Source organism: Heterodontus francisci, chromosome 3, assembly GCF_036365525.1.
Source record: "Heterodontus francisci isolate sHetFra1 chromosome 3, sHetFra1.hap1, whole genome shotgun sequence".
NCBI lineage: Eukaryota > Metazoa > Chordata > Chondrichthyes > Heterodontiformes > Heterodontidae > Heterodontus > Heterodontus francisci.
The window spans coordinates 140,369,131-140,388,493 of NC_090373.1; the positions used below are offsets into that span (position 1 = coordinate 140,369,131).

Genomic DNA, 19,363 nt, shown 5'->3' on the forward strand with positions numbered 1-19,363 from the left:
ATAAAAAGTGAACGGTAAAACTTGATTTGTTTCTTTCTGGTTTGCATTTGTGAGAATTCTTCATTGTGGTTGGCTGTTTAGTCTGTTTGATAACATCATTGTTGTTGGTCGCTAGGCATCCCTTATGACTGACACCAGAATGAAATTAGAGTTGGGAAAAGTGAAATTCACGCAACACAGATCACGAGATCTTAGTGGGCAGCTTTCCTCAAGGTCACTTTGCCGCTGATTGCAAAATGACAGGATGTTGTCCAAGTCTACGTCCCTGATATCTTTTTCTAATTTGCACCTTTTAACTGAACGACTAATGCCGCAAATCAGTTATGCTATAGAAAGCAACAAAAGTCTCTCAAAACAGTAACTAGTCTAAGAAGAACTAATGGTGATTGAACTGCACACAGTACCCCACCCCCCCATCCGAGCTGTTTGTTAAATCTCCGACTTGTTCAATATTTCCAGCATTTTCTGCGACTTCAGATTTTTAGCAGCGACAGCTTTTGGCACATTCAACCAGACCTGCCACCAGGGGGAGGGGCGGCCTGGCCTATGATCATATCACTGTGCGACCACACCTTAGAGGAAGATGGCGGCGGCCAGGTTGCCACCGGGTGTACTGAGCTTTAAACAGGTGAGAATTGGACACGAGCAGGAGGCAGACCCCGGGCACGTCGCCCACCCGACCCCAGCTCCACCCGCTTCTCAGCTGGCGGGCCCGGCCTCAAACTGCGACTTGTGGAGGGGAGGTCGAGCTGATTTACAAAGGCAATGCAAACAGATCGAGCCGCGCGACCGTTCACCGGGGGTTCGAACTGATTACATCACAATGGCAATGCAAGTGGAATAGCGAGGAGCGTGCGCTTGGTTCTGTGCACTGATAGTCAGACAAGAGAAAGCAGAGGCTGCAGCCTTGTCGTCAGAAATACTGACCAGCATTTTCTGTTTCTGTTCAATCCTTGCTCCAGCTGCAGGGTTTTCTTTTTTCTTGTTTGTTGGTGTTTGTACTGCTCAACACATCTGGAGCCTGACAGTTCGTCTATTTTTTGATACCTTGTCTACTGTTAACAAAAGTAACGACCGCTCGTTTATAAGTTTGAGATCCGTGTCCAAGAACAACCTGTCACAGCGGTTGTGTTTAAAATTTAGGAAGTGCTGGAAAGATTCAATAAGACACTTAGCATCTCTGGCGAGAACAGACAGATTTATGTTTTGGCTGTGGATCATTCAGTATTTTGCCTTTTAACGTAGAGTCATAAAGAGATACTGCACCGAAACAAGCCCTTCGGCCCAACGAGTCCGCGCCAACCATCAATCACCCATTTGTACTATTCCTACATTAATCCCATTTTCCCTCTCACATCCCCATCTTCCCTCAATCTCCTACCGACACTAGGGGCAATTTTTACAATGGCCAATTTACCTATCAACCCACAAGTCTTTGGCATGTGGGAGGAAACCGGAGCACCTGCAGGAAACCCACATGGTCACAGGAAGAACTTGCAAACTCTCCACAGGCAGTACCCAGAACCGAACCCGGGTCGCTGGAGCTGTGAGGCTGCTGTGCTGGCCACTGTGCTGCCCCTTTGTGAAATAGGAAATTAGAAGTTCAGATAGAGTTGGATCATTTGCCAATGTGTGCCATTCCATATAATGTGGATATCCATTCTATGAACCTGTTATTCCGAAAGCTTTTCACCGCTGGGGTTTTCCTCCCCTTTTGTGTGGGTCTGTTGTATACAAATTGATGGAGATTGATTGCTATGATAATGGATTTTGTTGACTTGTTACCATGCCGCTACCAGATTGTTAGAAAACAAACAAGATGGACTTTGGCCTTTTTTCATCTAGAAATCCCTATGTTGTTATTCCAAACTTCCAATCCCATCCTCCTCTTTTAGGAAATCGGCAGTAACAAAGGAAGGTTTGGTTAACAAAATCATGCAGGTTCTTAATTTATACCCTAAAATAAAAGCAACATACTACGGCTACTGGAAATCTGAAATAAAATCAGAAAGTGCTTGAAATACTCAGCAGGTCTGGCAGAAGTTCTGACGATAGGTCACTGACCTGAAACATTAACTCTGCTTCTCTCTCCACTGATGCTGCCAGACCTGCTGAGTGTTTCCAGCACTTTGTTTTTATTTCTTGATTTATACCTCTGTGGCACTTTTCTTGAGTCTTAAGTTACTAAATTGAATGCTTTTAAGATAATGAGGCAATAAATTGGAATGGAGACAAGGTAGTGAAGAGAATAAGACCTTTGATTTGAGTTTAGTGCAGACTGATGGAATGAAAGTCTCCCCATAAGAAATAAGCGTGCAATCTCAATCCAGTGCCCACTGATCACTGAAGTACAAGAATGTCAAAGATATTAAAGGTGTACTTCACCTCAGTTTTCACAGAAGAGTGTGGTAGTGGGAATGAAAAGGTACAAGAGGACAAAGTGGAGTAATTAGGATAGTTATAAAGTATGACTGAAAAAATGGTAAAAGATACTGAGCCCTAATGGCATGCTATCGAGAATGCAGTGGGCAGTCAGAGAAGAAATAGCAGAGTCTTTTACCACATCTTTCACACATCCTTAGATATGGAAATTGTGTCATATGACACAATGGTGGCACAGTGGTTAGCACCGCAGCCTCACAGCTCCAGCAACCCGGGTTCAGTTCTGGGTACTGCCTATGTGGAGTTTGCAAGTTCTCCCTGTGGCCACGTGGGTTTCCGCTGGGTGCTCCGGTAGGTGGAAGGAGAATTGGGGGAAGGTGGGGATGTGGTAGGGAATATGGGATTAATGTAGGATTACTATAAATGGGTCGTTGTTGGTCGGCACCGGGTCTGTTTCAGTGCTGTATCACTTTATGACTATGACTGGAGGGTTGCCAATGTAATACCTCTGTTCAACAGGGGAGAAACAAGGAACTATAGCTAAACTGTGAGAGTGGGTAAGCTTTTGCAGGTCATACCTAGAAAGATATGATGAATGAGACTTAGTTGACAGCTTTTTCAGAGGACCACCATGTGTGATGGACTGAATGGCCTTTAAAATTTTAAGCTTGTCTCTCTCTCATCCTAGTTTTTCCATAATAATTACTGCACCAGTGAAATCACTGGCCGATGCAATTAAGGTGATCTGAGGTTATATTTGAGTCTTATCGGTGGGATAGAGCAGCGGAAGTTTCACTCTGCACACAGTCCATCTTGGGTCATCAACGTAGACGTCAAAAGTGGAAAAACGTACTTCAAAGATCCTTGCTTTCTTTGATATATATGTGTTATTTTGTTTTAATTCAGCATTGCAAATGTTGATATCAGATTATGTGAATTATCTATTTTCAAGTTCATACATCGACAGAACGTTCTGAGTTTGTACAGGAAGATTTTAAAAGTCATTTATCAAATTCCAAATGAAGGAGATAAACAGTATCTTAAAAATTGGGCGAGACAAGAATTCAAACAGAATAAAAATGCTACAGATGAAGTAAGTCGCTGCTACATAAACAAGCTTTAGCTGCTATTGTGTGTATGTAACTTAGAAAGCACCAGTTCTGTTTCCTTGTTTTTCCTGACTAGAATCTAAGAGTATTGTTAGAGAAGTCAGAGTTACACAGAAATATATTTACTAGATAATAATATAGTCAAATATTGTTGCACTGAAACTACAAAGTGGCCAGTGTCTTCCAGAGCCAGTGAATTATCTTTTTGCTGTCAAAATATTATGTACATTTGTCACTCTATCAGTTTCAATATTAAAAATCTACTGTATTTGGTTTTATGAAAGTATTTTCATTTTAAGATGCAGTGGTCATTTGTTACTGAATTAACACTTTATTGTTTAATGATGTATCTTGACAATTTAATACTTAGATTGCTTTCCCAACAATTATCCTCAGTGTTAATGTGCTTTGTAAGGGTGTGGGTTCTTTAACTGGTGTCCAAACATGAGCTGGAAATCACAGGGCACTTTAACATAGAATACTGGTAAGCCTGGGGACTATTGATAAGGTGTTGGAATGTAACTTTGTTATTTTAGAAATACAGCAAAGCACATGTGTCTATATGGGAGGGGGAGAGGGAAGAGACATTTCAATGGCAAATCATTTGTTTTACGAGTTCAAGTTTTCCAAACACCAGTAAATCAACTGAACAATCACCTTAAAATACTAAAGAGAAATAACAGTCCTTTGGTTTTCAACCTTGAGGTAATCTTGCCTCTCCCCAAGGAGGGCAGGCAAGACAGCCTTCCAACAAGATCTATTAACGTGTAATGAACCTCATGTTGTGCTCAACCAGTGGCCAAGTAAGCAGCTAAACACCTCAACCCAATTAAATTTCATCTGCCATTTTCCTTCTCGCGTATTTATTTAGTCCAATGGATTTTGTAGTTCTTGACCTGTCCTAGTTTGATATCATATATGTGAATTGGGCCAGTTTGTATCAAGCTTCCAAGAACTTGTCATTATTGCTTTCCTTGCTTGAACAGAACTCTTTACCTGCAGCATCTCATCCTGTGGCCAACCTTCTCCATTTCCACCTCTATTATCCAGATTCCCAGGGCTGGATTTTAAAGCCCCTGCGCGGGGGGCAGTGAAGATCGGTACGGCGGAGGTCCGCCACCGATCTCTGCGGCGGCGGTGAGGCCACGTGGCAGCTGCCCCACCGCTTGGCGACAGGACCCACATTAAAATATGTAAATGCCTACTTACCATTCATCCCGCAGCAATTCTGCCATCACGTTGCCATCTTTATTCTTGCCGCCGACAGTGCCATTTGGGGAAGCGTGGCGCGATATCTGTGGGGAAGGGGGAGGAAGTTTTTTTTCTCTGTGCAGGCGGGGGTTTGTGGGGTGACAGTGCTGTGGATTGGGTGGGTGGGTGGGGGGTGTGGTGGTAGTGGGAAGGGGTAAAGGACAAAGGTGCCAAACTTTGGGGGCGGAGGGAAAGGTCAAATTCACAAATTTTTGAAACTTTAACTTACCCGGCCCTTTACTTTTTAAATGTCCATTGAGGACTTTAAGCCCTTTAAAAATGGCACCTGCACATCATCACGATGGGCAGGCGCTGTGGCCATGCAAATGAGCCGTCATGTTTGAAATCACAGTGGCTCAGTGATGTGGTGCCTGTGCGCGTGGGCTGCATTTTTTATGTCCGCTGCCTACTTTGGTGGCGGACTGTTAAAATGCAGCCCCCAATGTTGTCACAATCAATCTCACCCTGATCCTACTCTGCCCTTTTACTGTCAGTAACTTTTAATTATTCCTCATCAGGCCTTCTGCTGTTTCAATAACTGAAGATTTTAGCTGCTAATTGTTTCAAGTTCTGCCTCGGAATCACCCTTTTGATTGTACCTGGGCATCTACTGCTTGGCTTCAATGTCCTGGAAGATGTCTAAATGTTGGTGTATGTGTTGAAGTATCATCTTGGTTAAATGGTAGAGCTTTTGTCTACTGATCAAAAGCTCCTGAGTTCAAGTCCCACTCAAGCATGCAATATAGGCCAAATTAGAAACAGACAATGCTGGAGATACTCAGCAGGTCTGGCAGCATCTGTGAAGAGAGAAACAGAGTTAACACTTGATGGGAGGTCATAGAACTGAAACGTTAGCTGTTTCTTTCTGCACAGATGCTGCCAGACTTGCTGAGTGGTTTCCAGCATCCACAGTATTTTGCTTTTGACATAATATAGGCTGACACTTTAGTGTAGTACTGAGGGTAATGCTGTATTGTCAGAGGTGCTATCTTTCAACTGAGACAGATAGGTCTGCCTATTCGGGTGGACATTAAAGACCATTGTGCTATTTGAAGAAGAGCAAAAGAGCTCTCCCACTGTCCAGTCCAACGGTCATCACCAGAATAGATTAGTTATTTATTTCATTGTTTTTATGGGGCCTTGCTGTTCAGAGATTTGCTGCTAACTAAACAGCAATTCGTTGGCTGCAGAATGTTTTGGAGGTATGAAAGGCACTCTATAAAAGCAAATTCCTTCTTGTATGTGTAAATGATTTTTTTTCAATCTCTATATAAAATAACTATATATGGTAACATTTCTATAATTCTAGGCAGATCATGTACTAAATTTTATTTTTTCTCATACAGGATACAGTGCGAATGATGCTCACACATGGGAATCTGCAACTTAAGGAGCTAGAAAAAATGCTTTGCTTAGCAAAATGACAGGAAGACATTAGCAATGCTAAGATTTTCCAGAACACTTATAGTTCTGCTGAGACCTGTTTGGAACATATATTTTGGTCTTGCTGAAAGGTTTTCACCAACTGTGGCAGCAGTAACTCTATCAAGTAATTGCCGATGAAACAATTATTTGGAATGACTTGAAATCCATTTGTTGGAGATTGTGGCTTTTTCAATTTTCCACAGGTTACACACTGCTTGTGTTAGAATTGTACAAGCTCTGTCGTGTTATAATTAGGTGCCGATAATCATGTATAAACTACAGATTATAAAAGGGAGTAACCTTTCACTATATTTACTTAGACTTGGCTCTATTTCAAAATACCCATCTCTGAACTGTAAGGAAGTAAATACTGGTAAATGATTGTATAAATTGTTGTAGTATGTGGTGAATATGTCACTCTATACTAATGTTTACTAGCTACAACATAGATCTGTTTATTTTCAAATATGTCCCTTCTGTTACCTGCAATGATTTTCAGGGTTGCTTTCTCACTCCAGGCCTCATTTGGTGTCTGTTTCATTGCCTCTTCATGAACATGGTAACTGCTGATTTGAAAATCTTTATGTACTGTGGTGTTGCAGTTATTAAACGGCATGTCTTTTTATGAACACATTAGCTTATCTCTCCAGCCATTGCTGTTGAGTAGTCTGGGGTCTGAAACACATTTGTGATTTTATAGCTGCTAAGAATGCTTAAGCAAAAAGAATGTATATATATTTTATGAAGTCACTATAATTTATCTCATGAGGAATATACATTGGTGTACAAGGACTGTTAGGTCTTTCAGCATACATGAGAATCAGTATGTTATTTGTGGCTCAGGATGATTTGGCAGTGGTCCTTGAGATTGGCTGAGTCAGGGATGTCAAGGGCCTTTAAGATATCATGATGGTCCGATAAGGTTCAGGTCTTAACCTTTTGTGGAATACTGGGTGGTGGGGGCAGGGGGTTTGTCAGTTTGTGGTTCCCCCTTTAAAGTCCTTCAGGGTTACCCTGGGTTCATGTGGGAGAAGCCTGGGTTGTGTGGACTTCCAGGAATGGCTTTCTTACTGCCTGGTAGTTCCTGAATTCCATATATCGCCCTTTCTGACAGTGATATAGGCTGTGGACAAAGGCGTGTTTAAGACTGGACTGTCAGTTTAAGGCCATTGATCAGATATTCTCTGTAGGGGAAGTAGGCACCTCCTGAGACCAATTAGAGGCTGATTGCTGGGGAGGGGGTAAGGTTTGGAATTTTGATAGATTGGCAATTAATATGTAAATCCCAGCCTCTACTCGAGAGGTCAGTTTACCAAGGTCAGCAAAAAACATATTTTATACCTCTGACATTTTGAAATGTGAAATGGATTCAGACTACAAGTAAAATTGTTATATACACTAGTGGGTTTCCCATGGCTTTGCTCGCCGGTCTCAAGTCTGGTGTATGGTTGTGATGTTTGCTATGAATCTGATTGGTAGTTTTAAGGTCTTTTCTGTAAATAGTCAAATCCAGGTAATGTAACTATTTGAGCTCAATCAGAGATTAGTCACGATAGCTTCAGGCTTATGGTCACTGATTAGCTTGCTTTATTTTAAAGGCTGTTTTGCATCTATAACAAAGTGCCACAGCTAATAGCTGCTAGACACAAGGGTCCTGAAAACCCACGAGCCATCAATCCTGGCATAAGTATTGGATCTGTTCATCACTGACCTCCAGTCCTGACCCTGGCAAAGTTGGTTTAGGGTTGAATGTGCTGAGCCACAGGGTTCAATCTTGGCTCTATTTTTGTTCTTTGTATATACGGATGATTTTGACTTGGGTGTAGGGAACACCGTATCAAAATTTGCTCATAGCACAAAAGGTAGGAGATTTGACAAATTGAGGAGGACTGTAAAAAAACTCAAGGAAGACGGACAAATTAGTAGAGTTGAGCAGATAGGTGGCAGATGCAATTTAATGTAGGTAAATGTGATGCAATATACTTTAGGTGGAAAAAAACAATCGGAATATACAGTTTTTGGTAAGGATAAACAGAGACCTAGTAATGCAAGTCCGGGCAGATACAATGCAGGCTCGCTAAGAGTAAAGAATTTAGGCAAAACATGGATTAAGCCACAGTTAAGAGTACAGTGTAAATTCATCAGGATGATACCAGGGATAGGAATCAATGGTTACAAGGAGAGTCCTGAGATATTGGAACTATTTCCACTGGAGCAGTGATGATGGAGAGAAGATTTAATAGCTTTTTTTTAAATTATGGAGGTTTTGGTCATGAATAGCGAGAGACTGTTTCATCTAGCTGGGGAGTCAGTGCCAAAGGTTTATTAATTTTAAATTGAGTGATGAAAAATGGCTGTACACCATGGGTTGTTGGAGCATAGAATGCTTTTCCACATGAACTGTTTGAGACAGAATATTGCATATTTTAAGGAAAAATTGAATCAGTATTGGAATCACAAGAAGATACGAATGTAGACAATTTAGCAAAGGGATTACTTTTTGACTATTCTGGCAAAGAGTCAGCACAGACACCATCAGCTAAGTGGCCTTATTTTTATGCTATAAGCTTGTATTGTTATGTGATGAAAAGAAACGTGACAAAGCAATAGTTAAATGATGAAACCTATAGTGTTATTAGACAAATCAGATTAATGTAAATTCAGATATAGTACAGCAGTTACCACAGTACAGATGTGTGCTTTTGAAAATGTTTTCTACTGTAGCTGAAATGGGATGTACTTAGGTCTGACAAGGTATTTTAAGCCAGGTATCTGAGAGAATACACGTCAGGTGTATAGCTGTTTATTATGTCAGGACAGAGAAAGTTGGATTTCCGTAACTGCAATGTTATGCTTTATCAAGAAATGAGAGCTTATAAAAAAAACAATTCCAGCTGTTTCTTAGCACCTTCCCAAGGCACCTCACAGCGTTACCAATGAAAATTTGACACTGAGCCACATAAGGCAATATTAGGCTTATGACTAAAAGCTATGCCTTAAAGGAGGAGACAAAGAGATAGAGAGGCTGAGGGGTTTAGGGAGGGAGTTTCAGAGCTTATGGCCAAGACAGCTGAGGGCACGGCCACCAAAGGTGATGAGATGAAAATTGGCGGTGGACAGGAGGATAGAATTGCCAGCCGTGGCCATGATAAAGGTATTATTATAACTGCAAATTGTTGTAGTAGTCCCTCCTTGAATCAACGTAACACTAAAATGAGAATTTTAAACAAACAAATGTTGATTTATTTGCTACCTTCCATGGTCCACCTTCACAGCAGAAGTTCAAAAAACCTCTAGCTGTATATCCAAGACCAGTTCATGTATTCAATCTAGCATTCATAGGCCTTTTTGAAAAAAAAAATTACATTAAAAAAAAACTCACGTACACAAGATCACAGAAGTTGCTTTAGGGAACATACTGTTGATGGGTTTAAATGGTGATCAATGTGGAACAATTTCATGCAAACACAGGCAGATAATCAGCTTACTAGTTTTAAGAAAATACTGTGTTAAAAAAAATTGGGAAAGGTTTTTCTTACTGTTAGGTTAGGTAGAAATTAGATAAAGAGGTTTATTATAACAAGTTTCACCAACATAAGTAACTGAAGTTACAAGCAGGTCACATATATTTCTCATGGGACAAACTGTGTACTATTGGTAGCTCAATAGGCTTTTCTGACATATTTAAAATGTGGCACAAACATAATCAGATGCCTGTAACAATATTGCATACACTCTGCTGGCTGCATTCAGCACCTGCTTATTTGGCAGTGAAGGGGATTGAATTATGTTCTTGTTTGTTAATGTTGAGTGAGAGCTTTGCCCAGCTGTAGATCCAAATGCCTATCTTGGCACTTGTAGTACAGATTGAAAGATATGGGGCAGATTCAAGTGGCATCGGTTTCCGGAGTGATTGCACTGTGCCTTTGACGTCATCTGAATGAAGCCAGTGAGCTGTGATTGGCAATCAGGTGCAGTTTGATAGTGAAAGCCTCAGGAATTTCATCTGGCTCTGACGTCAAGGTGGCCCACAGGTCCTGGGGAGTGGTGGGGGGTGCGATAAGGGGAGCCTGGGCTGGTGGTTGCCTACAGTAATTCTTATGAAATTTGGAGAAGCTCTTCAGCTCCTCCTGGCCCTACAGAAATGAAACTATAAAAAAAGTGTCTTACCAATTTGTGGGATGCATTCACGTGATCCCTTTGAGGACGATTGATTAGACAACTAAAGACTCAGAACTTATGAGGCGCAAACTCCACACAGTTGATGACCAACTTCGACTGGGGTCCCAAACCAACATTAGGATCCTGATTTGCATGTACACGGTGCCCAACTTTTTCAAATGGGACCCATCACACCTGGAAGTTGCTGGTTTTCAATTTGGCAGCTGATGCACTTTGGGGGAGATCAGGTATTCGAAATTGTGGCCCTACAAATCCATCCCTGCAACCTCAATTTTTCACCCCAAAAATAGGTGTAATGAGGTTGAATTTCACCCCATGAACGCTAGATGATAAATAATTTACTTTGCTCCATAATCTTTAAATGTTTTAGATGTTTCACAGTGATTTAATTATCTGTGTTGTCATTTAAACCATGATGTTACAAATTCTGCTGAAATGCCTATACTAAATTGGTCTAAAGAGAAGGCATGGTTTTACAATGTAGTCTTTTCTTGCAGTCCAGCGAACACTTAATTTATTATGTCCTATATCCATGACATGGTCAGGCAAGTCATGAACACCATATCATAAGCAAAATTATCTCTAGAAATTAGCATCTTTTAAAAGATGTACAAAATGTATAAGACTGCTTCAAAGTTAATACTATGGCACACATTTACAGCACTTAAGAAATTAATTTTCTAAACAGCAGCTTTTTAAAAACACGTTCTTATTTACTCATTTTGCAGCTTTTTTGGGGTCAATAGTGAACATCTAACAAAGGTGTTGGATATTTGGAAAAGCTTGTGTGAAAATGAGATCCTAACTAAAAGTAAGTTCTTTCTATCTCAGATATACTAGGGGCTCATTATGTAGCCAATATAAATTAAAACTAGTAGCTTGGAGATGTAATTTGCATAGCTCCAATATCAATGACAAGATCACAAATTCTCCCATCTGACATGTTCTCTAATTTGTAAACAGGACTTGTAAGCTAAAAGAAAGCAAACTGCCCAACATTTTAATTTGAATGAATTGTACTGGTTACTAAGCAGGTTGTTATCATTTTGTTAGTTAGTGTTAGTCAACAGATCATCAAAATATTTTCAGCTTGCATAGTTGTTTTAGTCTCACTTGCTGCATTGGCCGTCATTTGTATTGCTGTAGTGATCACCCTAAAAGTGGGTGACAGAATCATCAATCCTTTAAAAACGAGACTTCTGTACCCGTTTTGGCAAAAAAAACTTTGAAATTGGTCTGCATTACATAGTAATCAGGGCTACAAATTTAGAAGAGTTAATTTTTGCAATTGTTAAATGGTAAAATATAGACATCTTTCAAATCTAGCAAGAACATTCAGTTCTTAAGGTTTTCAGAATGGTGAACATGCTTATGATGCTGCACATTTTCGCTTCTTGGTTATCAAGTGGTTCTAACTTTTGTTACATTCCATTTATGCACTAAGCTTTTGACTATTACAATAGCTTCCCAGTCCCCTCAGGCATTCTGCCTCGTCTCTGCTCCCTCCCTCCCAGAATGTTGTAGCTCCACTCACATTGAGTGCCCTGCTTCCTGATACTGTGGCTGACAGTCTCTGACTTGTAAACTCCCCTACTTACATTCCGTTCCCCAATCCAGAGACCACGAGCAATGCTGGAGGAAACCTAGCATATTTTAAATTTTTGTTATAAAAATGCTTACTACTGGTATTGTCGAAAGAACACTGTCTGCTTACACAGTGGTGCAGTGGTTAGCACCGCAGCCTCACAGCTCCAGCGACCCGGGTTCAATTCTGGGTACTGCCTGTGTGGAGTTTGCAAGTTCTCCCTGTGTCTGCGTGGGTTTCCTCCGGGTGCTCCGGTTTCCTCCCACAAGCCAAAGGACTTGCAGGTTGGTAGGTAAATTGGCCATTATAAATTGTCCCTAGTATAGGTAGGTGGTAGGGAAATATAGGGCCAGGTGGGGATGTGGTAGAAATATGGAATTAGTGTAGGGTTAGTATAAATGGGTGGTTGATGGTCGGCACAGACTCAGTGGGCCGAAGGGCCTGTTTCAGTGCTGTATCTCTAAACTAAACTAAACTAATTCCAGTTAAGCTCACATCTCTCTAGTAGCAGTAGTGGCAATTTCCATTTTTGGACAACATCAGGAAACTCATTGTCCAGGAGTGAAACAAAATAGGTTAGTGCCAGAACTAACAGCAGAAGGCCTTTGAAACTAATTGAGTCAAAAGAAAAGGATGTAATAGTCCAAATCCACTTGCAAAGCATCCTTCAAAAAGTTACTTTAACTTCCTCTTGCCTTTTAAATCTTCACATCTGCATTGAGCAGCTGTCTAATAATGCTGGATTCTCTGTTGTACTTGGATATATACATGACTGAGACCAGATTCAATGTAAAGGCTAGAAAACAGGGGAGGTATGATGTTATTCCCTCTCTTAATCCCTAGCCCCACCCCCACCACCTCCCAATGGAAACACTGAAATTAAACCCCTGTTCCTGATGGGAGTTTCCTATGCTGGTTGAAATGCCTCCCATTTTGGACAGAAATCTCCACCTGTACTTCTGGTCAGTTACACCCTGAACACAGCTATTTATGGGACATGAAAATCCACCCCATTGTATTCTGCTTGTTACCATATGTGGTGGATTTGCCAGAATCTAACAGCTATGACCACATGTCAATGTTCACCTCGTGCATTTCAGTCCATTACTTTCATATAACCTCCAATATGATGCATATTCAAATTTGACAAATTAAATGTACAGACTTGCATATTCAAATTATAGTACTTTCCATGTTCTTTTTTCATTCATTGAGCCTGTATTAAACCTGTGTATAGCACTAATGCTGATGTACACGATTTGTTTTGTTCAATCTGCCATGTCAGAATGAGCAATGAGCATGCTTTTGCAACACTTTCCAAGAGCAGCAATTTACTAATGTGTACAATACAGAGCAATGAGGTTGATCAGTGAATTGATTTTGTGTTTAGTTTTAACGTAGAGAAAGCATAACCAATTTTTAATATATTACGAGGAGGCCCTGAACTAGGGCAACTAATGTAAAGTCAGAAAGTCAGGTCGAGTCTGTGGCTTTGAAAGTCTGACAAACTCAAAACAAAAGTGTGGCATTTTTTTGAAATGTAAGTCTCCTGTACAGTGAAAGTTCACACACTTGTGTTGATTCTTACAAGCCAGCCTCAGGTAGGAATGTTGAGTCAACAGTGATGTTGGTATTGGCGATATCTTCCTTGATAGGAAGCAATGTCTTTGACTAGCATCTGCTAGCTATCCTTCTGCATTTTAGTCCTAAGTTTCTGTAGTTCATCTTCTAAATGTTTAATTTGCTCTAGCAAAGCGACTTTATCCTGATGGGCCTTCTGATCAGCTTGACATCTTGCCTCCTCAATCTTTCTCTCGTACCACTTTTCCATCTGTGTGGAAACTGCCTCAAAAAAAAATTGTGTGATTTCAAGCACAGGTAAGCTCTCCTTGATTTGTGTGGTGGGTTGGTCTGTGTGATGTGCAGCAGAAAGCAACTTGCTCCCCTGTTGTTGCCTGTGCCTTATGCTGAGAGATTTTTTAGTCTGGGTGCTTTTGTTTTGATTGTATCCTCGAAGTGGATGAACACTCGCTGCTTGGTCAGTCTTTAAAACTGAAGTTTCATTAGAAGTCTGAAACTTTACATTTCCAAGTTTGGGCAAAGGCTGCTCCAAAGGTGGCAACTCGGGTATTTTAGCAGGGGCAGCAGAATAGGAGGCCCTTTCCTTTGGTCTAACAGCTGGAAGAGAAGTTACTTGGGGCATATTTGGGGAAGCACTGGAAACAGTCGGTACTGGTTGTGCTGTTCCTGTGGAATCAAAAATATTACAAGTGACAAATATGTTCTTGTTCATGGAAACATTTTCAGCCCTAAATAAGTTGATTAAATATTACTGTTGTAAACAAAGAGATTAAACTATTTTAATTAATTTGTGGAGGTAACAAGAAAACACATTTTCTGATTAGTTTGCTTGTTATTTAAAGATTTCACCAATGTTGTGGTAAGGTACAAGTTTTTACTCCTTGTTTGCAAGATACTTGCTACCATAATGCGCTCACCAGGTCTTCCTAATTTGTGGGTAGTCCTAAGCTAAGAAGCAATTACAGTTTCTTGGGCCCAACAATGCCTTTGTTCACCAGGCATCTTACTCCTGCTCAGAGGGCAAGTGCACCAAGAAACACAGTGTAATCCTTTTTTTATAATATGCATGTCCAGTTTGTTCTTCCATATTTCTCTAAAGTGGGCCTTTGAATGTAATACCAAAGACTCTGTTAGTTTTATTGTGAAGTTTCAATTACATGGAATCCTTAAAGAGAGAACACCTTTCTTGCTTTGTAGGATGGGAGTCAGGAATAGTACTAGCACAGGGGCCAGAGTTTAGGGCGAAAGCCGACTCTGCTGGGTTTTGATCCTTTTGGAAGCAGCCACAGATGGGAGAGGAAACTCTTCTCCTGGCTGCACTCCCTGATGTTAGTTTGGGTCTGGTGGTGCGGTTCCAGGCTCCCGTGAAAATTCTGACAGATCCAGTTCTTATATGGTCAGCAGTAAATATGCCTGCAGGAAGCAGGTGCATGTGCTGTTCTATGCTGCATGTGTGACCCATTCAGCGGGATGAATTGGCGTGTGATTCAGGGTCTCCCATTGTGGGAGCCAAAAAAGATGTAAGAGACCCGAACCTTCTAATATGTCATAGCTGCACAGTGTGGCTCCAATATTCCAACTACTGCCCTGCAGAAACACTACAGGCATGGGTACAACCCCCAATTATATAAATGACTCTGGCCCCATGATTGTGGATGAGAATTTGACAGGATCACAGTGCTAGGCAGAAGCTCCACCTGCTGCATTTCCAGCAGTGGCACTGCTGGAATTCCTGAGTTGGTTTTATAACTTTATGGTGCCTGCTACTTGCTCCCTTCCCCTACCATACAAAGAACAATCCCAACAATGACATGCCTCTGGCAGTTAGCCACTCCTCTAGCTTCATCCATTGATGTTTGGTTGTATGGGTTATCGACCATCTGCCTATATGAGTAAATTGTAAACGGTCAGGATTGTTTGTTAACATTTATTGTGGCTCAATTCCCATTAAACAACCATTGAAAAATTCACTCAGAATGATTTTAAAACCTGCAAGATAGTGTAAAAGGATCTACCAAGCCATCAATTCTGATCACAACTTGAGTTTCTCTTTTGTTGACAAACTCCACTGAGGGGTTTAGGAAGCAAATTTTAGGAGGTAAGAGAACATTTTAACATACATGATCAACTGTTCCTTCAATTACTGTGTGCAGCGTGTTCTCAGGTTAGTAAAAACTGAAGCTGTGAGTTTTATAACTTGTGCCAAATTGTACTTGTACCCTCTGTATGTTGGGGGCTTTTAATCTTTTTTAATACCCACCCCTTGATCTTAATTAAAATTCTGATATTACGAATGAAGGATTAAGATTTGTTTTAGCTGCAGCTTACATGCTGTATTTTAGGGTGTAACTCTCTGTACCTGGTGGAATATCCTGTTGAATGACAAAGTACTGTCTGCCTGATGTCTCATCTGAGGATTGGACTTTGGCACCTCCCGATTCTTCTGACAAACTACAGGGCAGGTTGATGTAGGGCTGATGTGGTTGTTCTCCAGCTTGCTGTGTAACAGGATTTATCTGGACTATTTTGTGATCCCTGGTGGTTTGGATGATATCAGTGTTCAGAGTCTCTAGCAAGTTCTCACCAGCAGGGGTTGCAGATTTAGATCGCAGTTCTCCTGACAACTTGAGCTCAAGATTTTGGAGCTTGGACATACACCAAGATTTCATATCGTCCACCATCGAAGCCTACGGAGAAGATTGGAGTGATTAAACAGACAAAATATTGGTACAGTATATTTAAACCAAATTTAAGTCCCATTTGCTCAATTCAAGAAAAAACATATCACAAAAATTAAGTAACAAATTGTGGCTAACTATTTGTTTCAATGTACAGATTAAACTGAAAATACACGGCTTACACCCTTCCTCTGGCGTCTTCTCGGCTCTTCTGCCAAAGTTACAGTAGGCATGTAGAAAATCCCTGTAGAAACTTACCACGCCCCCACCCCCCACAACTTTCTATACGCATGAAAGCGACATTTGCTCATAATGAAGCCAGTCAGCCTAGTTTTGGTATTTAAATTACTTTATGTAATAAGATAGGAAATTTGGCACAGAAAAGAATAAGGAACGAAAATATCCCCTCGATGGTGGCTTTTTCAATGTCGTGGTGGAGCAAGCAATCTTCATGTGCAAGACACAAATTGTTAAGGATGAGTGGTCAGATTTTAAAAAAAGACATTTACAAAGCAAATGAGATTTTGGTGTTTATACGAAAGCTAAGAGGACATAATGACAAGTTAAGGCTGAAATACTGTGTGCAATTTTAGGGGGATATTAAGCCCTGGGGAAAAAATGCAACCTGGAATGAGGAGAGGCTGAATCAATTAGGGCTGTTTTCTTTCAAAGCAAACCAAGATGGGGGATTTAACAATAGTATCCAAAATTATAAAAACAAATAAGACAAGGTAAACATCAGCATTCACAAATATATGCTTATAATGGAGGCAGAACTGAAGCAGGAGGAAAATGAAATGACAGGCACACAGAATAAAACTATGCCAAAAGGAGAGCAAGACCAACTGGGAGGTAATCTTCCACCAGAGTTTACAGACCACTCTGTGCCTCAATGATGTCTCTGAAGATCTACTGAAGGAGGCAGAGCTTCAGAAAAGAGCAACTGATCTCCAAACATCCTTCAAAAATCTGGCCTTAATATGACAAAGTGGTTATACTGTGCACATATATATCTACAGTGTGCTTCCTGTAATGCCTACCCACTCCTGATGCCTTTCTGTACTGTTCTTAAATCTATCCTGGTGCTGTGCTGAGATGATACCAGAGAGCCAGGGACACCAGTGGTGCTTGACTGTGTTATGATATCTTGCGCCTCTTGGGACTGAGATGGCCGGGTGGACTTTTCTGCAGGCTGTGTTGCCATGATTGGTACATGGGCAGCTTGGGCCTGTTTGCTGACACCTAAATAAGCAGGCACCTGCGGCGGCTGGCTGTATAGGATGCGTGAGCTGTCATCAGGATGACATCATGAAGACTGATTTTAGTCATGGCACTTGCACTGGAATGTGTACCCATGTGCCCACTTATAAGTGGGAGGGCAAACCTCATGGTATTAGTTAGATTCTGCTGCAGACCCTAAGAAATGATAGCCAAAACTCTAAGAAACAAGTGTGACTGCTCTCTCCACATCAGCCAAAGGTCAGACACCTGAAGATAAGAGGTCAAACCTTGTTCAGGGTACTAATTGGGGGTGTGGAGGCCTCTCTATCAGGGGCAACATATACAGATGTTCTTCTTTCTACCTCCAAGGAAACATCTCCTCCAAGTCCTGTAGCCAAGGTTAAAAACTTCCACTGTAGAGGACTTCAGCCATGAATCTAAATCCAACTACACAATGTACCTTTTTGTCGCACAAATTCCATATATTGTTGAATTGAGGCATTTTGTTGAAGCTTTTTGTCTTTCACTCATCAGGACAATTCGCAAGAATATCAATGTAAGGGAAGCAACAAATTTATACTGTATGAAAAGAGAGTGCTGATTGGCAAGTGGGCTCTGATTGGTAGAGGCATTGCCATGAAGAATGCACCAGTTTGTGGTGAGTGACAGTTAACTGCCAAGCTTTGAAATTTAAACCAGGCAACTTGACTCTGATTGGTCAAGGCATTGCCCTGAGGAATGAACCAGCTGTCACTTATTGCAAGCCTACCTTCACTGGTCAATACAAGTGTTGGGATTCTTACAGTTCCACGCGCTATAAGATTGGCCTCGTCAGCAACCTCGGAAATAAGGCCTGAGCTATTTGCTCATCATGCAAGCTTGATGCTGAAATACGATGAATCGAAGGCATCCTGCATGACAATGGCTACCTAAATCAGATCATTTCTCACTATATCGCACAAACTTATGAATGGGCCTAAGGCCATCATTTTCAGCCCTGAAAAGTGCTCAGTCTACCTCAGATTACCCTGGAAGGGTAATGTATCGCAAAAAAAATTTGTACAACAGGTGAAGCTAGCTGTTTCACGCTGTTACTATGCAGTAGCAACATGTGTGGTGTTTGCCACTAACAGGATGTTGCCGTCAAGCCAAAAAGAAGTTCTGCCTATCACCCAAATGAGTAACGTGATTATGAATTTCAATGCCAGTGTGATGCTGGGTTTATAGGCTGCACATCCCAAAGACTGGCGGATTGTATCAAACAACATGTCCCTTCCGCTGTTCGCAACGGGCAAGGTACAGACCGTACCCAAACAGCCCGTGCTTGCAAACTCAAAACACAGTGTCCAACATTAGATATGATTCCATGATTGGACAACGTTTGCTAAATAATCCTCAGTGTGCTAAGAATTACGCTGACAACCAATTTAAGGTTGTCAGTTGGGCTCGCAGTGTGATGCGTTTGCACGTATATATATTATTATATATATTAATACACAGGGCCCTGTTCCTTGCAGACAGAAATAACATGTACACATTTTGTGCCTGTTTCAGCTAAACAAGTGACAGCCATTCGCTGGTTCATTCTTGAGGGCATTGCCTTGAGAGTCAAACAAAGCTTGACAGTTAACTGTCAGTCACCAACATAAACCCACATCCCATGAATGAATAAAAAATGTTTTTTTCTACTCTCAGCACCTTATCACCACATTGGTGCTTTGCTAAAGCAAGGAAACCGTGGTGGCTTTGGTACCCAGCTATCTTATCTGCCCTCTCTGAGCCTCCAGAATTCTACTTCTGGTTCTCACACAGCAGGCCACCTGTTTTCACACACTGCTAGATTTCTACTAAAGTTTATTTTTTGACTATTTGATTCCTTGCTAAAACTTTGGTACCAAAAAACATTGTCACTGAAGGCCCAAACCACAGTTTTCCACCAAGTCACCTCT

The 19,363-nt window shown here is 41.1% G+C and overlaps 2 protein-coding genes across 6 annotated transcripts in view; one reads left to right on the plus strand and one right to left on the minus strand.

Moving 5' to 3' along the window:
- Positions 1-246: 246 nt before the first annotated feature.
- lyrm2 (LYR motif containing 2) lies at positions 247-6,796 on the plus strand. The gene is made up of 3 exons (XM_068026568.1): positions 247-628; positions 3,335-3,475; positions 6,089-6,796. The coding sequence occupies exons 1-3, from the start codon at positions 584-586 to the stop codon at positions 6,164-6,166; spliced, it is 264 nt and encodes an 87-aa protein (XP_067882669.1). The 5' UTR covers positions 247-583; the 3' UTR covers positions 6,167-6,796.
- Positions 6,797-9,713: 2,917 nt separating this feature from the next.
- The window catches only part of ankrd6b (ankyrin repeat domain 6b), a 242,028-nt gene continuing 232,378 nt past the window's right edge, over positions 9,714-19,363 (minus strand). For all 5 annotated transcript variants that reach the window (XM_068026535.1, XM_068026559.1, XM_068026550.1 and 2 more), the window contains 2 exons: positions 15,875-16,202; positions 9,714-14,181 (listed from right to left, as the gene is read on the minus strand). In XM_068026535.1, the coding sequence (XP_067882636.1) occupies positions 13,616-14,181; positions 15,875-16,202 (894 nt within the window). In that variant the 3' untranslated portion in view covers positions 9,714-13,615. The remainder of the gene's footprint in view (positions 14,182-15,874; positions 16,203-19,363) is intronic.

Excerpts from the sequence above, each read along its gene's own strand:
- lyrm2 (XM_068026568.1), top strand. The coding sequence starts at position 584 with ATGGCGGCGGCCAGGTTGCCACCGGGTGTACTGAGCTTTAAACAG. Across the intron at positions 629-3,334 it reads GTGTACTGAGCTTTAAACAG|TTCATACATCGACAGAACGT; the intron begins GTGAGAATTGGA and ends TCTATTTTCAAG. Across the intron at positions 3,476-6,088 it reads ATAAAAATGCTACAGATGAA|GATACAGTGCGAATGATGCT; the intron begins GTAAGTCGCTGC and ends TTTCTCATACAG.